The sequence below is a fragment of the Otolemur garnettii genome, unplaced genomic scaffold, assembly GCF_000181295.1.
Source record: "Otolemur garnettii isolate 467f Iridium unplaced genomic scaffold, OtoGar3 scaffold00026, whole genome shotgun sequence".
Taxonomy (NCBI): Eukaryota; Metazoa; Chordata; class Mammalia; order Primates; family Galagidae; genus Otolemur; species Otolemur garnettii.
In genome coordinates, this window is record NW_003852421.1 from 14,612,923 (window position 1) to 14,637,210 (window position 24,288).

General features: G+C 39.1%; 1 protein-coding gene across 2 annotated transcripts in view; it reads left to right on the forward strand.

The window, feature by feature from the left end:
* The window catches only part of RNF144B (ring finger protein 144B), a 179,023-nt gene extending 161,058 nt beyond the window's left edge, over positions 1-17,965 (forward strand). For both annotated transcript variants that reach the window (XM_023512276.1, XM_003788377.3), the window contains exons 5-8: positions 5,662-5,866; positions 7,974-8,118; positions 12,124-12,213; positions 13,745-17,965. In XM_023512276.1, the coding sequence (XP_023368044.1) occupies positions 5,662-5,866; positions 7,974-8,118; positions 12,124-12,213; positions 13,745-13,885 (581 nt within the window). In that variant the 3' untranslated portion in view covers positions 13,886-17,965. The remainder of the gene's footprint in view (positions 1-5,661; positions 5,867-7,973; positions 8,119-12,123; positions 12,214-13,744) is intronic.
* Positions 17,966-24,288: the final 6,323 nt, after the last annotated feature.

A 24,288-nucleotide genomic window follows, 5' to 3' on the forward strand; every position in this document is an offset into this window, starting at 1 on the left:
AGATGCATAGGTTCTCTTCTAGACTGGACTTACTAAGGTCCGGTTCAGCTCATCCTGTCAGAGAGAAGGTGGAGAGGATACTGGACTAGTAGATGTACTATGCATAGGTTCTCTTCTAGGTGCATTAAGAAGGAAGACCAGCAGCTAAGAGTGAGGAGGAGAAAGAGGGTTGTATAGGTCTGCAGCAAGAGGAGGAGCTTTATATAATATTGAACATGACTTTTACAAAATACCACCCAAGTTGCATGCATTCATCAATCATTCAACAGATGTTTATGGAGCTGCAACTGCTTGTAAGTTGCTGCCTTTTTCAAGATATTTGACCCATTATGAGAAATACACTTTACTTTGAAAACCATTATGCACACATATATCAAGATAGAATCAATAAAACTTCCATGAAACTATACCCAGGTGAAATGCATTCTACACTTTTTCCTAATCTGTTTCATATTTAAAAATTGCTGGTCACAATCCATTAAATTTATGTCTCAATCCCTATTTGGAAAACATAATAAACAATGCAGAATCATGTTCCCTTTCAAAGTGTTTAAAACAGGCGTCCTCAAACTATGGCCCACGGGCCACATGTGGCCTGCCTAGGACATTTATCCAGTCCACTGGGTGTTTTTGCCACCACTGCCTGTCCTGCTTAGCAGCCGACTCATCCTGGGACCTGCAGTCTGGCCCTCCAATGGTCTGAGGGACTGGGAACTGACCCTCTGTTTAAAAAGTTTGAGGACCCCTGGTTTAAAATCATACATTAAGGTTAAGGATTAGGAAAGATGGAACAGGGAAGAACTTCACTAATTCTGTGGATATTCTGCCCTGCGTCAGGTACTATGTTAAGTGTGTTCTTTATAGTGTCTGTTTAGTCTTGAATATCTCCATTTTATAGGGAAGGAAGAATCAAAAATAGAGATGGTAGATCGAAAAACAAATTACATAAGTATTCATTGTACCTTCAGGCCCAGATGTACCTATATACCTTTTCTTTTCATTAAAAAATGCCCTTCATGAGTTTCTTGGAAAGTGTGTGGCTGTTTGACAGCAAAGAATACATCTTTTTAGTCTTGTTTCTATCTTCTATTAAGAGATGCTGGGCCATTATTCCTTTGAATGTTCTACCCTTAACTACTTGCTAACGTACTCAGCTTCATATACTTTATAACATAGACATTGAAAGCTGAGAGGACTTTCAAAAATTTGTCTAAGTCAGTTTCTTTCCCCCAGAATGGTTATTTACTCTACATTTAATAGTTTATCAAGAAGCAAATGCCACAACTCCTTTGGTAAGTGTATCTTACATAACCAGAGAAGACATTTAAAAGCCTGTTTGGACCAGTTTAAGTACCCATGTGGAAAATAAATGTGCCCAATAAGAAAATGTTACATAAACAAATGAAACTATAATGCTTCTGTGGGTGCTTGCCTGTGTTGATAGATGTTTCTCCAGGTTTAATTATGTCCAGTGGTGCTTTTTTATTTAAATTATTTTAAAAAGGAGCTTGTTCTTAGAAAGGAGACTCAATAGTAATTGGTTTAAATTCATAGATACCTGGTCTTTGTTTTCTCTCTTGATACTCTTGTGTGTATAAGAGAAAAAAATTTGATCTGCTGGGGTTGGCAGAAATGTAATGAGTCTTTCGCATTTGACTGGTATTAGGAAGGGTGCCTGAAAGCTTGGTGGGAGATCTGGAGACACCTCCTTTTGATACACTGTGATTCTAAGTAGAAGAAACAGCTTGTACAGGGTACTCTCTTACTTCACTGGAGTCACAGAACCCAGACAGATGTGCAAGAAGCAATGAATGAATGGTGAATTAGAGTATATGACCAAATCCCATGTACTCATAAGAAGGTGTGCACGCATGTGAGCTTTGCTTCAGGTATATATTAAGTACTAATCTGTACGTGGGATGTTCAGGAAGTAAAAAAGGCTGGTTCAGCAAATTCTCTTCTTTTTGTGCTGTGCAAGTTCTGCGGTTTACTTTCCCACTGTGCTCCATACTTGTGTGTGCTGAATGCAGATTTCATATATCAGTATGTTTACTCTTAATTTGGCCTGTGGTCAGTGATGTGTTGGTAAAGACTTTTGAGAGGGTGGAGAGGAACAATGATGATTTGGCCAGTTCCTAAGGTGGGAACACTTCTGCCATGGCTGATTTTAAGCTACCAAAGTGATGTCACTGAACTTGGAGATGGGGAGAGATGCAGTGGATTCTCACAAGGCAGCAAGGAGAACTGGCAGACCACCAGAGTTCTTGCTCAATGTTTCTATTAAAGTACAGAATCTTAATTGTCATATCTAGAAAGAGAATATTTTCTGTCTTTTACACCAATCACTTCCTGCAGAGTTGCTACCCTAGGGATTTTTTGTTTGTTTTGTTTTTAAACCTCTGTTTATATTGCGCTTTAGCTCTTTCTAATCTAATCTTTGTGTTTTATCTCAGCATGTGTTACCTGCTTTGCTCTGTGATTAGGAGGGACAAGTTTTACCTCCTGATTTCAGAGTTGATTAAGCTCCATTGTGGCTACTTGGATAAAAAAGCATAGCAAACTTTTTATATATAATTATTAAATATTTCTTGCCTATACTCTTAAGTGCCGTTCATGGATCTTTGTAAATAATTTCATTTTTGTTATCTTATGGTATGTACCGTCATTTATTTGCATTGCTTGGTTTCTTGTTTTTCGAGGTCTTTTTTTTTTTTTTGACATTGTATTTGTTTTAAACATCTCTTTACCTTTTCATACTGTGAGATTTCTGAGGAAGAAATCCTCTGTTGTTCGTCTTTGTATGCCCACGTTCTCTAAGGAATACCTGAAATCAGTTATTTGTTGAATGAACAATGAATAATAGACATTGTCTAATTTTTCAGTCTTATTATCACAAGATAGCATACATGGAGAAAATGTTTAGAATAATTCCAATTTCAGAGAGAGTTGAGGCTTAGTTATGGCATGAGTTTTATAGTTAATTAAAATATAGATGAAATCTAGACTAGGTCTTGAATATCATGCGTGGATGGGGGCAAAGGAAGCAGCATTGATGATAAAAGAGAGTGGAGAATTGTGAGAAGAGAGGAAAGGCAGGGCCTTACACATGGAAGGCAGAGCTATAAGAGGCTACCAAGTCAGATACACGCAGAAGATGAGAACATTTGCTGAATATGAGTACAGGGATATCACTTTTAGAGATCAGTTTGCTAATACATTGAGAGTAAATTGCTTTATTTCAGTACCTAAAGAAGATGTGAATGGATAGGAATGAAAATTAGTGAATACAGATTGCTTATCCAAGGACTGCCATGAGATAGGAAGTAAAACACATGTTAGTTATGAAGAAACAGTAGAGACCTAGAAGGGATAGTGATTACTTGTTTTAATAGCAGACAATTTTTTCATAGTGACACTTCATGAAGGAGCTTTAATGTTGAAGTGATGTACATGAAGTTCCAGCTTTTGCCAAGTCAACATCCTTCTAAATTTTGAGAGCCTTAATTAAGGTCCATGGAGATCTATGGTCTAATATAGATCGTAACATACTTTCAATAGCAGGACTGATACTGGATGATTTTAGTGTGCTGGGCACATCTCTTGATGAGAGTACTGGAAGAGAATGAAAAATAATTCTAATGTAAGTCAATGCAAGATGGTATTATTAGTGGATATATTATAAGTTAATTGTTTGTACAAGGGTTTGCCTTTGAAACACCAGAAATTACTGCTTTAAATCAATAGACAGCAAACTATCACTGTATCAGGTAAATTGGAGCACATAAATGGAATAAGAAACAGCCTTGCCTACAGTCCAAAGAGAGAAGGGGCATCTCCATGAAATGGGCAGAGAGCAGCAACTAACAAGATGCTGATTCTGTGACCCCCAAATTAAGGCAAGCACGCAGTAGAAGATAGTTAGTTCCTTTTGGAATAGATAGGTTGCTGCTTGGGAAAGAAGAGGAGATTTTTTAGATGAAAGGAAAAGTATGGGATGAGAATTAGACAGAGGAGAATGTGAAACAAAAGGAAATGTGAATATGTTTCAATGCCATAAAAGGAAGTGATTTTCCAGGGGACAACTTAGTTTCATAATTATTTTATTACTTTATTGTTCATATCCCAGATCAAAAGTAGCTTTTTAAAACTGGCTTTAAAAAATCATAAAAGTAGGGTGGTGCCTGTGGTTCAAAAAGGTAGGGCACCGGCCCTATATGCCAGAGGTGGCGGGTTCGAACCCAGCCCAACCCCCCACCAAACTATAAAAGTAGTTTAGCTATAAGTTAAATTTTTGCCTCCTTCCCAACTCCCTGCCTTTTACTCAAGGGTAAGTGTTATATTTCTTCTACACAATTCTTCTGGAAATGCTAAAAATACACACACACACACACACACAGAGTATATATTTGAGACATGTCTCACTCTCTTTCCCTGGCTAGAGTGCAGTGGCAAGATCATAGCTCATTGCAACCTCACATTCCTGGGCCTATGCAATCCTCCTTCCTGAGCCTCCTGAGTAGCTGGGACTATAGATGCTTGCCACAATGCCCAGCTAGTTTTTCTATTTTTAGTAGAGACAGGGTCTCACTCTTGCTCAGGCTGGTCTCAAACTTGTGAACTCAGGCAAACCACCCACCTTGGCCTCTCAGAGTGCTAGGATTATAAGCATGAGCAAACACTTCCAACCCCTAGGAGTTTTAAAAATAGACTCTTAGCAGTTTAAAATTTGCAAAATATATTCAGAGGGAAAAAAAGGCTACCTTATCCCTCAAATAACATTATTTTTCACATGGTATGTTTCCTTAAAAGCCATATCATATGGAAAGAACATGAGAACAATGAGGTCTGTTACTGAACAGAAAAGGGAAAACTAAGAAAGATATGGAAATACTTGGATACATATTTGTCACCCTCCAACACTATCTTCTTTATTATATGTCACATGGACCTAGGCAAAGTGGTATGACCGACTATCATTTTATGGCTTGTGAAGGTCCCGACATTTTGCTTTTAGAGCATATGGGCCTTTTACAAATTACCAACTAGCACACTGGTAAGGCTGAAGACTAGTCAGACTGACAGGTAGTCTGACCTCTGGGCTAAGCCATACCATATACTGTTCAGTCCCTAAAGTATTTTGATTCTTTTTTATTGTTCTTTAATTTCCTGTGATATAAGAAAGAAATTTCCCTACTTATTCCTCATTACCCTAAAGGATAAAATCTTTTGTGAAAAATACCTTTTTACTACCACTTTGATTGGTTCTTTATGTTCCATTTTCTTCCAAGATAGTATCCAAATAATTGTAGAAAGGCTTTGAGAGTTTTGCCTATTTTTAGTGCTCAAAGGTGAGAAATATTTTTTAAAAGTTCAAGTTTGGGTTAGAAAGAACATTTGTCATCTGTTCATAAAGGTGGCTGTGACCTTAGTAGGTACTTCCGTTAATACCTACTTTGAAAAATGAGGTAGGGCTGTGCAATCCTGTGGACAGCAGGTTTGGATCCGTTATGAAGACTGATAGTAGAAACCATCACCTTTGTTTGTACATGTATTGTTCTTCCATAAATGTTAGTCTGTGAAAGAGAATAAATGAAGGGGAGAAATGCTCAAGCTCGAATCAAAGGCAGATAGGCCATTACATTTTCTTTCTTTATACCTTAGAGGTTCACCTGGACCCCTATCGAACATGGTGTCCTGTCGCAGACTGTCACACAGTGTGTCCTGTTGCATCGCGTGACCCAGGACAGCCTGTGCTGGTGGAATGCCCTTCTTGCCACCTGAAATTCTGCTCATGTTGCAAGGATGCTTGGCACGCAGAGGTCTCCTGTAGAGATAATCAGCCTATTGCCCTGCCAGCAGAGAACAGGTAAGAAGGAAAACTTTGTCTTTGGGATTACTTGCTAGTTCTCTTAGAATAGCGGTTCTCAACCTGTTTGTTGCGACCCCTTTGTAACAATGAAAATACATCGTGGCATTAGAAAGGTTGAGAACAACCGTCTTAGAAACTCAACATATGTTACTTGAAGAAGGAGTTATTTTATAATGATATCTGGAGATTGGTCATTTTCCTGCAGAACTTCCCTGAGAAATGTGTAAGCATTGGTAAGTTGTTAACAAAGAATAACCCCTCCCCCCCCCAAAAAAAAGAGCATTTCTAAGAGGGATTTTAGTTCTTTCCCTCAGGAAAATCTTCCAGATTTTGCTATAATTAGAGTTTGCATGAATTTTATATTCTCTTGGGGTAGAGAGGTACAATGCTCCACTAATTCTCAGTAGGAAGTCATGGCTTATCCTCAGCTGTTTATGGAGATGCCATGTCTGGCTACCATTGGGATATCTTGTTCTTTTTGCTTGCTAAATGAGACAGATTGTTTTCTTACCTAACTAAATTGCCAATTCGTGAAGTCTGCCAATTATATCAGAGAACACAGCAGTAGAAACAGCAGCCCTACAGTGGAGTACAGTCTTAAATTCTTAGGTAACATAGGGAGGGAGATTCTCTCTTAATACTTTATGTTCTGAAAAGACAGTTCCAAGGTCAAGATTTTGTTATGATAAGAAACCGTTAAATCTGTACTTTTTAGCATGGAAGGTTTTTATGGCAGCAGCAGGGCCCAGAGTGAGAGACCTCTGTGTTTGATCCCTTGCTTTGCTTGAGGCTATGGCTGTTCTGCATGACAAGAACAAAATACCAGTGTTGTAGTCCAATTGGCTTAATCTCCCAGCGCCCTCAGAGTATGTAGAACCAGTCTTTGGAATAGTAATGCTACCTTGCTATGAAGCTGCACTCTAATCTCAGAACAAACAAATTAAGAGAACGGAAGATCTGATGCATATGACAACCATGTGCCCTGTTAGCCAGACTTTAACCAGTGCTGCCTGTATTGTCTCTACCACAGCAGTAAGCTTGCTGGGTATCACAGTATAGTGTGAAGGATGCAGAAGAGAGGAGAATTTGAGTTTTGACATTGCTCCTAGGTACCTGTGTGTCCTCATGCAAATCACTCAGCCTCTATGAGTCTGTTTCTGATTCTAAAAAAAAAAACGAGGATTAAGATACAGATTGAGCAGCCCTTATCTGAAATGCTTGGTGCTAGAAATGTTTTAGATCTCATATTTTTTCAGATTTTGGAATATTTGCATTATACACTTCCCGGTTAAATATTCCTAATGCAAAAATCCAAAATCTAAAATACTTCACTGAGCTTTTTTTTTGAGCTTCATGTCAGAGCTTAAAGAGTTTTTGATTTTTGAACATTTGGGATTTGGGGAATTAGAAATGCTCAATCTGTGCCGACTATCTCACCAGGGTAGAAGGTTATTGCTGGTACCGAATCCAATCATAGACTTGACGACACTTTGTGAATTGGATGTCTGTGTGCTAGTGGTCATTTAGAGGCCCAGTAGCTCAAGCGAAGCCCAGTGCTGTGTCTTACCTGTCCTTCCCCCCCAGTCCAATTTGTGTGACTTCTTCTCTTTGCCCATTTACTCTGTGAGCTTGTACTGGTCTATTCACATGTTTGGAGAAGGTCTCTTCAGTAATATAGGACATTTATTTTAAAGTATTGATCACTGAGGCTTCCCGCTCCATTTGCTTAATGAACAAACTATCAGATAGATTTATCTATGCCTAGTTTGGATCCTGAGCTAATTTCTCTCTTCCATAGCCAACTCTTTGCACTTCTTATTCAGGCAATGTGTGCTCAGGAAATGAAATATTAATTTGGAAAAATAATAAGTTACGTAAGCCAGCTGTGGGAAGTGTAATTATAAAATTCACTCAAAGCCAAAATAAAGATTACATCTTGAGTTACCTGCACATCTGATAAACTGTATCTCTCCTGTTTTACCCATACTCTGTTCTTGGGACATAAATTAAGCATAGATAATAAGAGTTTATCCCTGTTAGGAGCCCCAGGAATTTGGTTGATGACCATCAACTGAATGCAATTTCTCATCCATTTTTTTCCTAGGGCTCTCTTTGGGACAGATGCAGAAGCCCCCATTAAGCAATGCCCAGTTTGCCGGGTTTACATTGAACGCAACGAAGGCTGTGCTCAAATGATGTGTAAGAACTGCAAGCACACATTTTGCTGGTACTGTCTCCAGAACCTGGATGTAAGTTCCACCTGTGAGAGTTTTATCATATGGTCTGTCTTTCTTATACTGTATCTGAACACAGCCAGTATCCTAGAGGCTGTGCAATAAAATATAGGCTATTTTTGTCCTGCAGAAGGAATTTCTTTTTCTTTTTTTTTGCTGGGGCTGGATTTGAACCCGCCATGTTTAGCATATGGGGCCAGCGCCCTACTCCTTTGAGCCATAGGCGCTGCCCCAGGAATTTATTTTTTTTAATGAGACTTCCTAACCTTGTCACTTTAGATATCTATAAAAACCTCTTCTGATTACCATAAGTGCATCACTTTAGTTTTAAAGGCAAGCTTTTGTTTTAGGGGTATGTCTTGCTTTGGGGACATTGTCTTACTCTATTATGTAGATAATTATTAGTGTTTCAGTTTTTTATAGCTGTCGTAATGAATTGCCACAAACTTAATGTTTTAGAACAATGTACATTAATTATGTTATAGTTCTGTACATTAGAATTCTGACATAGTTCTTTCTGGGTCTAAATTAATGGTTGGATACACAGACTTCAAATGTTGAAACGTTCCTTTCTGGGAGCTCCAGAGGAAAATTGGTTTTCTTGTCTTGTCTACCTATTAGAGAGGCTGCCTGCTTTCCTTGGCTTGTGGCTCCCTTTCTCCATCTTCAAAGCCAGCAAGCAGTATCACATCTCTCAGGCCCTTCTTCCATAGTCAGGGCTCCTTCTCCCTACAGCTAGAAAAACTCTCAGTCTTTAATGGCCCGTGTGATTAGATTGAGCCCATCTGGATAACATAAGATAATCCTCCCATCTCAAGGTCCTTCATTTAATCACACCCACATAGTAACATATTCAAGGTTCTGGGGGTCAGGCTGTGGACATCTTTTGGGGGGGAATTATTCTGCCTACCACTACTGGATTGTTTTCTTCTTTTTGAATGAAAGGAATAAAACTATTTGAATCAATGGTATTTCTTAACTAACTCTCTCATTCATTAGCGTGACAGTGATATTGCTTTTTTATTTTTGCCAATGCTCCCTTTCCAGATCAAGGGGTTTGGCCTAATCCTTATTTTCCCTCACCATTCACAAAGCAGGTCTTCTCAAACTTAGGTGCATCTTCATCCTTGTATCAAGGACAGTGGTAACTTCAGAGTTAAAACATGGTCTGAAGGCTTGCTGAGGTCATACTCCCATTCTGGTCTTTTAAAGTTTAGCATAGCGTAAGTTGTTTATAGCTATTCCTTATTTTGGCAGTTTGGACCTGTAAAGTATGTCTGTATCAGTATAATCCCTCCATCATGGTTGAGTTACCATTATTTTCTCAGCTTTTCATTTTTATCGCTTGGTTTGCTTTAATTTGATTTGTGTGGTGCTTTCATATCAGAAACACTTAGTGAACATGAAGCTAATATGTGATGTCTACTGGCCACCACATGCCTGATTTTTAACTGGAAATTGAATAAGTTATTTAAGATGACATGAATGAGTAAGAATCTTAATCAGCTTGATCTCAGCATTTGAGAAGACGTATAAATTAGGGAGAAGAAAATGGATATTTTTAGAGTATAGAAGTTCAGCAGCTCAGGTAGAAATAATTTTCATTTTTTAAAAATTGATTCATTGTAGCTTTTTGAATTAAAATTACATTTGATATCTAAGACATATAATTTTAAATGAGTGATATTCCGGATGAGGATGTAACTGATTGTGTGCAACACATACATTAAAAATGAAAAAGAAATTTTCTTTTGTTTTCCTTCAGGTTTAACCAGAATATTAATTGAGTTCATATCCACAGGGTGGCTGAGTCCATGAGGTTCTCTTTAGGAGGCTTGAGTATAAAGGAATAAATATGTGCACCAGATCGCCGTCCTTTGGCTAAAATATGTTTGGGGGATGGCGTTGCAAAGAACACACTGTTCTGTCACTCGTACTGTTCTGGTACTTGAGATGAAATGGTACAGATGTTAAATGGCTAGCTACGCAGACTTCAAATGTTGGAACATCTTTTTCTGGTCACTGTGTTTTGAGATCCCATTTTCTCTGTTTTAGCCAGAGGCATTGGCTTGTTGGTAATGATGTTTTTCTCTAGACAAGTGGTATTCTAGTCAGATGGTGCTGTTGATCTCTGTTTATAGGAAAGTCTGAGACTGTGGGGCCAGGAATAGGGTGTTTGGTGTTGTCTAAAATCCAAGCATGAGGCAAACGCCAAATAGATTTTTTAGCGTTGTTGGGGTGCGAGTTTTTGTGCCTTGATCCTCATCCCTACAGTTTCAGAGGATGAGGTATTCTCAGTCATCTGCCTTGGAATCCTATTCCCGTTTGTGGCCTTGGTTACTTGTTCCTTTCACTTATCCCTTCTCTCTCCTATGATGTCACCTTCCACTCTTTACTCTCTTAACATATCCATGCATTCACCTGTGTCCCACTTAAACACCAATTAACCTTTTTTCAAGCCTGCCTCTTTTCCTTACTACCCCTCTGTTTCTCCTTCCTGTAGAAGCCGAGCTTCAGAAAAGCCTACTCACCTCTTGCTGTTGACATGTGCTATCTCCCAGTCATTGCAATGTGCTTAGACTGCCACAGAGTCAAACCCTGACTGCATTCTTTCCCAGGTTTTGAGGGGGTTCTTCCCAGTAAAATCCAGTGGATTTGAGAAATGAATGAATGAATGAGAAAGAGAGTTAAGAGATACCATTGATACTCATCCATATCTTACTGAGATTCTCCACTCCATTTGACATCTTGACCTCTTCTGTTTCAGTGATCCTATCCCTGCTGGTTTCTCTTTTACCTTTCTGGCCACATCTCAGTGCCCTTTCCAGGCTCTTCCTTGGTCCATTTTTTTTTAAATTGTAAACACATAGATCATGTACATATTAATGCATTTATGGGGTACAATGTGCTGATTTTATACAGAATTAGGAATGCTTACATCACACTGGTTAATATATACCTCATCTCCTTTATTTAATTAATATATTAAGACATTTATACTCTATACTTAATAGATCTGACATGTACCCTTGCATTATGCACCGTAGGTGTGATCCCACCATTCACCCTCCCTTGATCTGATCTCCCCCCTCCCTTCCCATCCCCCTCTCCTTCCTCCTTCATCCTGGGCCATACTTGTGATCTGTTCTTCATATGAAAGTGTTGAGTGATTGTAAATTGGTTTCATAATAGTACTGAGTACATTGGATATTTTTTCTTCCATTCTTGAGATACTTTACTAAGTAGGATATGTTCCAGCTCCATCCATGTAAATGTAAAAGAGGTAAAGTCTCCATCTTTTTTAAGACTACATAATATTCCATGGTATACCTATACCACAATTTATTAATCCATTTTTAAAGCCTCTTTGCTTCTCAGTCTACATCTCTCCCCAAGTAATCGGAGTCTCTCCTATGGTTTCTTCCACCCTGTGTGCACTGAGGCCCAAGTTGTTTCTTCACAATTCAGATCTATGTAATGAACTATAAAGTACTGTTTAGATACCTCAACTTCCTTCAAGTTCAATGTGTCCAAACTTAACCATCTTCCCCCAAAAATCCATTTCTGTTGCCATTTCTCTTGACAAAGGCACTGCCTTCTTTCCACCCATTTGCTTTCCCCTCCCTTGTGATTTCTTCTCACTGTTTCTCCATCTAGTTATTTGCTTTTCTCATAGTTCATGATTGTAACTTCCTCTTCTTCACCTATCCTCATTTTCTCTCTCCTGGTTTGCCACAACATGTGACTTCCAGCTGCCTCTCTCATGGCCTTTTCATTCCCATCATGCCTCTGCCAGAGCCACTTTTCCAAGATAATTGGTCAAGTCATTACTCTTTTTCATAGAATCAATCAGGAGTTACATTGATTATGATGTTTTCACTCAGTGACTTGCAAAACTACTCAGATATACTAAAGATGATGGGCTTGGAATACATAGAGGGGAATCATTAATATCACCAGAGAGAAACTTTGCTTCCACTAGGTGAACTGATTACTGAAACGGCTGTCTCTGTTTTTCAGAATGACATTTTTCTCAGACATTATGACAAAGGGCCATGCAGGAATAAACTCGGCCACTCGAGAGCATCAGTGATGTGGAACCGAACACAGGTACCCTGACCTTCAAGGGAGCGTGACATAAACCAGCAGTGTGATGGCTTAAAGAGCCCAGCTCTTTGTGCTTTCTACTCTATTCCCTACCTCTTCATGCCAGTGTGGGAGGTTCTAGAGAGTTCTGGGGTAGGGATAGAGAAAGGTAATGGGAAAGCCACCTGAATTCATGAGTAGTCTCCTTGAAGACAGCTAGGGGCACAGGGCACCAGTGCAGCCAAGCAGTTAAGCATGACCTGCAGAGTATAGGTGGGCATTCTTCCACCTAAATCCCTTGTTCTTAGTAAAGTATCTCAATAATGGAAGAAAAAGTATCCAGTGTACTCAGTACTATTATGAAACTAATATATAGTCACCCACACTTTCATATGAACGATAAAACAGAACTATAGCTCAAGATGAAGGCAGGAAGAGGAGGGGAAGGGAAGGGGAGGGGGGAAGTTGGATAGAAGGAGGGTAATCAGAGGAACCACACCTATGGTGCATATTGCAAGGGTACATGTCAAATCTATTAAGTGTAGAGTATAAATGTCTTAACATAATAAGTAAGTGAGGTGAAGGCTATGTTAACCAGTTTGATATAAGCATTCCAAATTGTATATAAAATCAGCACATTGTACCCCATAAATGCATTAATGTACACAGTTATGATTTAATAAAAAAATTAAAAAAAATAAATCCCTTTAAGGCATATTAGCTATCCAAGGCAGTGCTCTAAAATCCAGTGAGCCCCTGCCAGGGCTTGGATCCATCTGTTCATACCATTGTATATGTGACAGGTTCAGAGGGGGTCATGGTGTATTTTAATAATGTTTTATATTTATTAAATGCTGCATTCTTTTTGAGGGTGTAAATGCTAATATCCTAGTAATCATTATTAGTACCCCTAGAGACAGTTGAGGAAACTCAGGTAGAATGAGAGCCAACACCAGTAATTCATGATTACATCGGGCTTGCATCAGCTCCAGTTAGCATTTGGTTTATTCTCATCCTCAAGTCAGTCCTTGTGTTCCCTGGTTGTGTACAGTTCAGACCATTGCTGGGTACGGGATGAAAGCTCCCATGTAAATGTAACTGTATTATGTGCCTCACATGGTGTCTTAGTCATTCTTACTATACCAATTAACTGTAAACAGGGACCTCAAATAACAGACATTTCTTTCTCACTGTCTGGAGGCTGAGAAATCTGAAGTGTAGGAGCTAGCCTAGTGAGGGCTCTCTTGCTGGTTCCAAGATGGCCAATTTCTTCCATGTCTTCACATGGTAGGAGGCCTAGAGGCAGGAAGCAAGCTCTCTGGTGTCACTTCTAATATAAGCACTAATCCTATCATAAGGATCCTGCCCCTAGGCCCTGAATTAACTTTTAAAGGTCCTACTGCCAGATGCCGTCACTTTGGGGATTCAGACTTTCAACACATGAGTTTGGGCAGCGGGTTGCCAACATTTGGTCCACAGTGGATGATGTAGTTGGAATAAGTATACATATAGAAAGATTTAATTGCTGAAATATGCTTTTCTTCTAAATTTCCAGGTGGTGGGGATTCTTGTAGGCTTGGGAATCATTGCCTTGGTGACTTCACCCTTGTTACTCCTGGCCTCCCCATGTATAATCTGTTGTGTCTGCAAGTCTTGTCGGGGCAAGAAGAAAAAGCACGACCCATCTACTACCTAAAGGTCTCTGTGTTCATGCGCCACAGATGTCCTGAGACAGCACAGTGATAAAGCCCCGCTTAGTGATCTTGCCTCCTTCTCCTTGCCAAACTTTGGAAGTGCCTCTGTGTCCAGACTTTGAACCTGCCTGCCAGCCTTCTGTGTCAGAAAAGGCTAAGTCTGGATTCTCTGCGGTCCAGGCTGTGTCTATGGAGCATGTCGGGAGCTTCGGGGTTGCTTGGGAGGAAATAACACATCATTTTATCATCCAAAGGATCCCACTGGACTTTCAACTTCCAGCCAAAGTCAAAGAACCTGGGTGAACATTTGATATAATAAACATGTTGTCATGGTTGGCAACATACAAGATAACTGAGAAGCTAGAGTCTGTTCTGTGTTGATTTGACCACCGTGAGAGACTTGAGGGAAACCCAACATAGAAAGGGAAGGATAGGACTGCAAAAGGAGAAATTCTCAGAGCTGTAAAGCAGGCTGCCTATCGTAAAGAGTCAATATGGTGGTTGTGCCTCTGCCGGCTACTGGGTGTGCTGTTCCCAGTGTTCCCACCATGACTTGGCAGAAGCACAATAGGTTTCTCCTTGTGTGATCTCAGCTTTAAGCAGGAGAAACTGCTCTGCAGAGGGAGTTGTCCCTTCCCAGTAAAAGGGTTGCAGCTTGTTAAACAATATGGTCTAATTTAGTGCCTCTCCCTTGGCAAATGTAACTTTTCTAAGGCGTTCAACCCATCTCGTAAAGCTGGTAGCTGTGGTCTACGAAATTGTTTCATATAAAATATGGGTACAGTGGTAGAGGGTCAAAACCTTTGTCATAGGTAACAGGGAACATTCTTGGGCTCTGTGTTCACACACCCAACAGGTTTGAAATTGGACCTAAGAGTACAGGTCTAGAGTTAATATTAAAGTCTGTAGGTACATCTAAAATCCAGATGACTTGCAGCCTACCTAGAATTTCTATCCATTGGGCATGCATGGGTATACCCAATAGTATATGCAAAATAAAGATTTACATAAAAGCCTTCTGTGACTAAAATGGTTTGTTATACATCACCCTGAAGATGTTTTGCATATTATATATGTGAATTTTGGTTGTAAGTTCATAACTTACCCAGGGGTATAGACTCATAACTCTTTTAAAATAATACTTAGAATGATATCATGCCATCTCTGTTTGTAAAAACACTGATTGATAATCAAGTTACTTACATGTTTTCAAACACAATTCAGAGCAGCTCTCTTCTCAGTATAATTTATTATTCTCTTTCTGCATCTGTTAAGACGATTCGAATACTCTCTATGTATATAAGGCATTGATAAAACAACAATAATATGTGAGAAATAAAATGGAAATGCTTTATAGATACTAAATATTTTGGTTTTATGTCACCTCATTGTGACACATACTGTTAGTCCGATTTGAATAAACAGGTTTTGGAAAAACAAACCTTTTTCTCCAGTAACAGAATAGTATAATTGCCATTAGCAATGCAGCCTGGTGCTTCATGAGACCTACACTAGATGTTACTGGAGAGTTCTTGAAGCCAGGGATGCCACATCAGGAACGGTTCAGGGCCTATGATATTTTCTGAGGTAACTGGGTAACTAGATGATTAATTGCTGCTATCCCGGATGACGCTTTGCCTATGTAATGGGATATATGCTAAGTGGAGATGTGTGTATTTAAGGAACTTCAGTTTACATGTGTATATCAATGTCTGACATATGTGTAATACATCTGTTGGTCATGTACATTTTTACTTAACAGTTTGTATAGAACAATAGGTCAGAACTCTGGGAATACTTTTGAATGGCAACGAACCAAGATAATTTTTAATCATTTATTAGATATTTCTTAATATTAAGTGTCTTTGTTTCCCTTTGAAACTCTAAATGCTTCGGAAAAAAAAACAAACTCCTCTGTATCAGTGTATTTCATGTTAGTATAAACATAAATGTAGATACATTTGAGTAGTTAATTTGCGTTGTCTCACACATAGCCTACTGCCTCATTGCAGGGAAAGGGCATCTATAACTGCTCAGGGGATCACAGGAACTGAACTGAAATTGGATTTTTGTAACAAGAATGTGACAGTGGCAATGTACTACTCCATTAGTAAACTCTCTAAATTTGGTTCCATAAAGAATCAACAGGAGCTGTTTCAAGTAATCTAAAATGCTGTGTTATCAAAAGAAGAGCTGCCAGAATTGGAGTAAAGGTGAAAGAAAATACCTATGCAATTTCCTTGGCCTTTGTGAAGGAATTTGCCTTTTTGCAGAGATATTATAACAGAATTAGCTACTTTCTTGGGAGGTGGCAGGGCTAGCTAGGGAGTGGGGGGTTGTTTGTGAAACTGAGTTTAAATAACTGGATTTACTTTTTTTTTAAATATTGAAAAGTGCCTGAAAAATGGTAACTTTTTCCTTAAATAGCTAAATGTGTGTGAGATTGTCAAAAACAACAGGAACAGGTTGATAGATTCAACATATCTCTTGTGCATCAGAGGGCACAAAGAATGCAGATCCAGAGGCTTTGTTTACAAAAGCGAGGGCTGACAACTTTGATAACAGAGGTTGATATTTTTAGTTTAGATACATGACCAGTGAAAGAATTAACCTTATCTCCTTTCTTGGTCAGCTAGTTTATCTTTTCCTAGTAATTCTCTTTCTGTATTAAAAGGAAATTGGGTCTGCATAAAAGATGTTTGGATGTGGCAGCAAAAAATCTTTTTATGTTTGGTATAGTACTGCACAGTGCATTTGAAACAGAAATCAAAAGTCCTCCAACAGATTGTAATCTGGATGTGATAACCCACTATCCAGATATCCCATGGGATATATTGGTACAACACCTACCCATTGTCCCTTTCTAGGAAATTTTCTCTTGTTACTAGGTGAAGAAGAAGAAAGCCATATGGAAGGAAATGTTAGAATCTTAGGCCTCCTGTTTGTTCATGCCATGGGTATTTGGTTTGGACTTAAAATCTGTACTTTGAAAGAGACCTTGGAAAAACCAATAATTCCGTGTGAATTTTCTTATAGCCTGCATTATGAAAATCTTATCTTTTCAGGTTTGCAAATTTACATGTTTGTTTGAATGTAAATCACAGTTTCTAGGAGCCTCGAGTTTTTTATTAAAAATTATTTGGAATCTAAAGATGTGTTACTTTAGCCTTCCCTACACACTGCTTCTAAAAGACTTTTCTTTCTGTTCATAAATGGATGCCTTTATGTGTATAGTATCATGTCTGCGTGTGTAGCTTTAAGGACAATTTCAGAAATGCCTTAGAGAAATGACATTTTATAAAGCGGTCACAACTGATATCCATAGGCTATTAGATGTCACGTTGACGCATGATCCAGGAAATTTTGTTCTGTATTTAAGAAAGTGCTGTTATATTTTTCTAATTCTTTGGAAGGAAAATAGCTGTTTTAGTCTCTAGCCCCAATAAATGTGAGCAGAAAATCAAGTGTGTTAACCTTTGTTGTGCCGCACAATTCTAGGACACATTGAATTTTATCCTCCAAGAACTGACTAATCACTAGTAAATCCCACGTTCAGAATTTGAAAAACGTATGGAAATAATTCTTGCTACTTTCTTAAAGGGGGCAAGTGTATTGTCTTTATTTGTGGCAGACTTTCTCATGGTATGTGTGATATTCCACGCAGCCAATGCACAGTAATTGATCATTATCCGGAGAAATAATAAATCATACGGGTGTTTGATTATTCTAATATAAATTGCTGCCAGGTGTCAAAGCTTTCAGTTCTGCAGAATGGAGGTTGGACTAAAGGCCTTGTGTTTGCTTTTTACTGTTTTTTAAGAAAGGATTTGCATTACAGTGTTAAGGTCATTTCCATTCAATTAGTATTCAAGGCAGGGCTCCCTAAAGTTGAGTGCTAGGAGTAAGTTGGCAACTAGCACTGTGTTTCTGGAAAACTGAAAGCTCTATACTGTTGATGCCTTTTTATTGACTTGTTATGTGCTTCTGAAATGATACCTGAGTACAAAGGTTTACAAGTGAGTTATTCAAATTTTGTTGCCTAACCATTCAGTTTCAAAGAAATAAGATCATTTTAAAACATTCTTGGGTTATGGTCTGTTGATTTCCTTCATGATCTCCTAGAATAAATATCACTATTTCATTTTTAAACTGTGCTTATTGTTTACTAAACTTAAATTCACATTCCCAAAGAAATAGTGAGTGAACCATTTTATATAGCAGTGATTTTACAATACCCTGACCAGCAAACTTGTTGCAATATCAATTAATAAATGCTCCCCCAATCACTAATTTATAATTAGATTTTTAAGTAATTCAATTACTTTTATTTGTTAGATAATGAATGTAATTTTTCTTTAGAACCCAAAGGTAATATCCAACTCTACATTATGTGAAAGAGATGAATTTCTTCAAATAATTGGTTAACAGCAAATATGTTTATATATTTTTACATAAACTAAAGAACTTTTAAGACCAATCCTTTGAGATAAAATGAACAGATATTATCAGATTGATTTTACAGAGAAAGCAACATTTTGTGTTCATGTGTCCACAAAGATCATAGTACTGGAAGTGGGAGCCAGAAGCAGAATGCTGGCTTGAAAGTACTTTAGTGCTCTTGCATCAGCCAATAACTCTCAGCCTGCCTTCACTCCCAAATCTGTGAGTCCCAAGAGAACACGCTCCCCTCTCAATTGCCTGAATCAGTAGAGGTAAGTGCAAGACAGTAATTTATTGTTCCAAATCATCATTTAGAGTCTGTGTTTTGGTGTTTCTGACAGCAAAGGGCATAGGAGCACCCCCTAAGGTCAAGTCCTATTGCTCCCTGGGGTTCAACTAGAGAAAGAAATACAGGGCATAGGGGGTGATTCATTAGAGAAATAACAAGGTGATGTGCATCTGACTTGCTAATGTTGGAACCACAATTATGGCTGAAGCTATGTACTTACCCCAAATACCAATGTGCTTGCCTCTCCCTCACAAGTACACATTTTATTCTCACAGGTTCCTTTTGATGTTTACGATCAAGACTCAAAGCGATCATTAACTCAGATCCAAATCCTTTCCTATGTTATTAACATTGCCAACTTGTACTTGAATATGTATTTGTGGCCTATCATTAAATAAATAAACTGATTGGCAATTTCAGAATCTAGGAATGGGTCTCTAAATAAAGCACTTAATTTCTGATGTGTATAATAAAGAAGTTGTGCTTTGAATTCTATTTTCTACCTTTATGATTTCTAGTTTTTTCATTGTCTTATTTGTCCTCAGTTTTGCTCATTTTTCTGGAATTCAAGCTTTTGATGAGAAGGAAATTTAATCTTAGTCACTTTGATGACCTAGCATGATTTGAGGATGTATATTTTCTTTGTGGGAGGGGGGCAGTAGATAAGTAGATAAAGTTAATATTATTGAACACATTCAATTAAAATGAACATGAAAGTATGTTTTTTTTTTGTGTGTGCAGTTTTTGGCCAGAGCTGGGTTTGAACCCACCACCTCTGGCATATGGTGCTGGCGCCCTACTCCCTTGAGCCACAGGTGCACCCCCATGAAAGTATTTTTGAGGCAAGTTGTAAGACTTCTAATTACAGGTCAGCCTGGACTTATGTTTTGAAGTCAAGCCAGTTCACTTAACTAAAAGCAAACAAGTCCAGAAATCACATACTGCCCTTCATGGCATGTCCTGAATTCCAGCCTGGCTCTGGGACTTTGGCACCACAAGGGCACGTGAACAGGGTGCTGGAGAAGGGACTGCAAGTCTGATGTCACCCTGGGCACAGAGCAAGCATGCAGTGTCCTGTGTCTTCCCTGTCCTCTGCCAATCCTGGTGGTGTGACATTGGGAACCGACACCCAACTTGCAAAGAGATGGCTTCAGTTCTAGGCCTGTCTCAGCTCTTGAATAGTGGGGTGGTGGTTATCATTTCATCCCCATCTCAGGTCGGGCTTACGAGGATTAGGTGAAATCCTGAAAGTCAAAGAGCTTCTAAATATTGTTCACTAGGGAGGTGAGAGGGGAGGGAGCCATAGAGTTGGGTGTGTTTGTGGCTATAAGTATGGTTGATCAGTTTTTAGCCAGATACTGTCCCAAAAGAAGCAGAGGGGGCAAGACAGGGCAGTCCTGAAATACATTTTAAGCTTCTGAGTGTTAAGGGGAGTTTGACCCCCTTATTAAATGTACTGTCCTTTTAGATTTTAAAAAAAGTCCCTTGTGTCATTTTTTCACAAAGAAATATTGTACAAAATAGTGGTCTCAGTTAATGCTCAATCAAAATGGAATAGGTGGAGAGAGAAATACAGTTTATATCAACACAATGATTTTGGAGGAAAGGTTTATTGTAAAAACTTGTCATTTATACAATGTCTTATGGTATGCAAAGTATCTTCAAACATTGCCTTCTGCTCTTCACACTACTCAAGAGTGTAGATACCCCTAACTCCAATTTATACATGGGAGGTGAGATCCAGGAGCTAAGTGACATGGTCCTCTAGTAGATTAGTGGCAAAACTAAAGTTTAAACCCACATCTTGCATGAACCAGCTCAGGAAAATACTTAAAACAACATATTTGGCAGGTGTAGTGGCTCATGCCTATAATCCTGGCACTCTAGGAGGCTGAGGCAGGAGGATCATTTGAGCCCAAGAATTTGAGATCAGCCTCAGCATAGGTCAGACCCCCGCCCCCCAAAATAGAAAAATTACCTGTGTGGGGTATGCATGCCTGTAATCCCAACTACTTGAGATGCTGAGACAGGATGATCAGTTGCTCCAGGAATTGCAGGTTGTAGTGAGCTATGTGGATGCCTCTGTACTCTAGCTCCTTTTTTCTTTTCTTTTCTTTTCTTTTCTTTTCTTACTTTCTTTTTTTTTTTTTTTTTTTGAGATAGAGTTTCACTATGTTACCCTGGGTCGAGTGCTGTGGCTTCACAGCTCACAGAGCAACCTCCAACTTCTGGGCTCAAGCAATTCTCCTGCCTCAGCCTACCAAGTAGCTGGGACTACAGGCATCCACCACAACACCCAGCTATTTTTTGGTTGTAGTTGTCATTGTTTGGCAGGCCTGGGCTGGATTTGAACCCACCAGCTCTGGTGTATGTGGCTGGCGCCTTAGCCACATGAACTACAGGCATTGAGCCTGTACTCTAGTTCTTGACAACATAGCAAAAGTCTGTCTCAAAAAACCCAAACAACATTTTTATTACTTGAGTTTCTACAGGTCAGAAATCTGACTTGTGTTAAGTTCTCTGCTTAGTCTTCCTGGGCTACAAATCAAAGTGTTGACCGGGGCTGTTTTCTTTCCTGGGGTTCAGGTTCTTATTCTTACCTCATTGGATATTGTCAGAATTCAGTTCCTTCTTGCACCTTGGCCATGGGCCCCTCCCTCTTTAAGCCAACAATGAATGGCTTATTGAGTCTTTCTCATACTTTGTATCTCTTTGACTTCCTCTTCTGATGCATCTCTAACTTCCATTATTTTAGGTTTTAAAGTGTACTACAGAGCATTCTGTTCTGTTTCTCTGCACTGTGAAGGCAAACAGTTTGCACAGGTGATAGAATTGGCATAAAGAAATCACAAACTCAGGGAAGAGTTAGTGATATCTGACTTCCTACAAGGGAATAGTTGATTAAACAGTGGATTAAAAGCCTGGTATAGCCCAGGAGTCAGCAGCAACTCTGCTTCTAGCCGGCATCTTTGGGAGGTCCACTTGGTCTGTACCTTGGACAGATTTTCCCAAATGGACTGGAAGAAAACCTTGTCTTTCTAAACAAATCCTCAGAAGATTTAGGATTGGATTAAATCTTATGTTGGATTCAGGAAGGACAACTCCCTTCAAAGAGCTGGTTTTAAGTACAAGATGGTGTTTCCACTGAAGTCAGTTTAATAATAATGCAGATGGACCTGAATTAACCAGTCCTTGCCTGCTGCTGAGGCGCCTGCATTCCAAAAGTCAAGGTCATTACCTCTTCCCACCTCACCATTAAGTACAGGAATACAGACCCTGGGAAGGTGCTTTAGATGCTTCAAACTACAGCAGCCACGCTTCTGGTTAGAAATAAAGCATTAGAGGGAAGTGTGAGAGCTTGGTTAGTCCCTTATGGCCTCGGACAATTTATAATTTCTCTTGGCTTCAGTTTTCTCATCTAAAAAATTAGGAAGTGATTGTTTTTTAGGTTCAGTTTAAAATTAACATTCTAAGATAGAAAACACCTCCAGCTGCTCCTTCCTCCGTGAGCCCCATATGCATGAGAGTAGTTAGCACAAGGGAAATTCTCCTTATTAGACAAAGATCTTATAATTCCCAGAAGCAGCTTCTAGGTGCTAAATTATGGGAAACCCCTGAAGCATGTGAAATATATTATCCATTTACCTAAAGTGAGCAAGTCAAAAAAATATATTTGAACTTCATAGTTTGCTCTCGATAGCTAAAAAGATCTATAGCAAAAGTTGTGTAGGAGAATTTCCAGAGACATATTTCTCTAGTTCCTACATGAAAAATATCAGAACTTCAGTATCTTATTTGAAATACATCATGGACTATACTGAATGTATCAGTCTATGCGACTTGGTATTGATTAATTTTTCCCTCTCTCTAGGATACATTGCATATCCTGTGAATTGACTTAAATTTGAGTTATATATGTATGTTTGTTAATCAGTAGTACATAGGACAGTGTGTGTATGTGTGTGTGAGTACAAAATAGAAAGGCAATCTACTCTGGTACAAAGAATTTTTTTTTTTTTTTTTTTTTGAGACAGAGCCTCAAGCTGTCCCCCTGGGCAGAGTGCCGTGGCATTACAGCTCACAGCAACCTCCAACTCCTGGGCTCAAGCGAGTCTCCTGCCTCCACCTCCCAAGTAGCTGGGACCACAAGCGCCCGCCACAACGCCCGGCTATTTTTTGGTTGCAGCCATCATTGTTGTTTGGCGGGTCTGGGCTGGGGATTCGAACCTGCCACCTTAGGTGTACGTGGCTGGCGCCTTAGCCGGTTGAGCTATAGGCGCCGAGCCACAAAGAATTTTTTAATCAGCTTAAATAATGAATTTTATTTTCAAAAGTAGAACACAACTAGTTTTGGACTTAGAAACAGTAAATTAAAAAATAAAATGTAGGCCAGGTGCATTAGCTCACTCCTATAATCCTAGCACTCTGAGAGGTTGAGGTGGGTAGATTGCCTGAGTTTATGGGTTAAAGACCAGCCTGAGCCAGAGCGTGACCCCATCTCTAAAAATAGCCAGGCACTGTGGTGGGCACCTGTAGTCCCAGCTACTCAGGAGGCTGAGGCAAGAGAATCACTTGACCCCCAGCATTTGAGGTTGCTGTGAGCTGTGACGTCCTGGCACTCTACCAAGGGGGACATGGTGAGACTGTCTTTAAAAAAATCAAATTAAAAATAAAATGTAATGAAATATTCAATGAGTGCTTTAAAAAGTTTTTGATTGTTGAATTAAAATGTGCTTATTTTTCCTTGTATTACTTAAAACCTACACTAAGCTGTTCTCACAGACCTTTGCTCCCATTTATGACAAAATGTTTCCATGCAGGGCTTTTAACATTTGAGTAATTTTGAGAGGTCACACTCATTCCTAGTGTTTACGTCTGATGTTACAAATGTATCTTAACTAAGCAAGTAAAGAAAAGACTTGAAAACCATCAGGCTAATTTCTATTACCCATTTTAATGAAAAAGAAATGTGTTGATTGTATCTTAAAATAGAAATGACGAAAAGAAATGGAAACAATTGTGTTCTTGCCCCGTTCCCGATTCATAATCTACAGGATTTCTCGACCATTCCCACCTAAATATTCTCAACTGGTGGAGGAATGTGAATTCACCCCCAAAGGAAGAGAGACGCCTGGAAGCATTTTCCCGAATTAGCTGCTGAGGGCTAAATACTTACTTTACATCTCCTGTTTTATTTGAAGTTTTACTGTTTTAAACATTCATTTAAAAATTATGCTCCATATTATTTTTATTTCATTTTAAATTATTTGGAAGTAAAGTTATCTTCTTAAAGATGTTGCATCTCTCTCTTACATCCTCCACCACCCCACCGTCCCCTCTGAGGTGCACATACACTATTTGAGAAGCTGAGAGCTGAACTTGTGGAAGAAGACAATTCTAGTAGGTTGCCATTCTAAACACTGAGCGTGTATTGGATGCTTTCTAACTTTAAATTTTTATTTCTTATTGTTTTTTAATTTCATAGTGATGTGAGGATACCCATGTTTAGGTTACATTGTTTTCCTTTCTGAGGTAAAGTTCAAGTTGTAGCTGAGCCCTTCACCCAGGGAGTGTGCTGAGCCCCCTTCCATCGTGCACATTAGGTGGGATCCTGCCAATCGCCCTCCCTCCTCTCTCTTTCCCTTTCTCTCTTCTCCTTTCCTGCTCACTAAACTT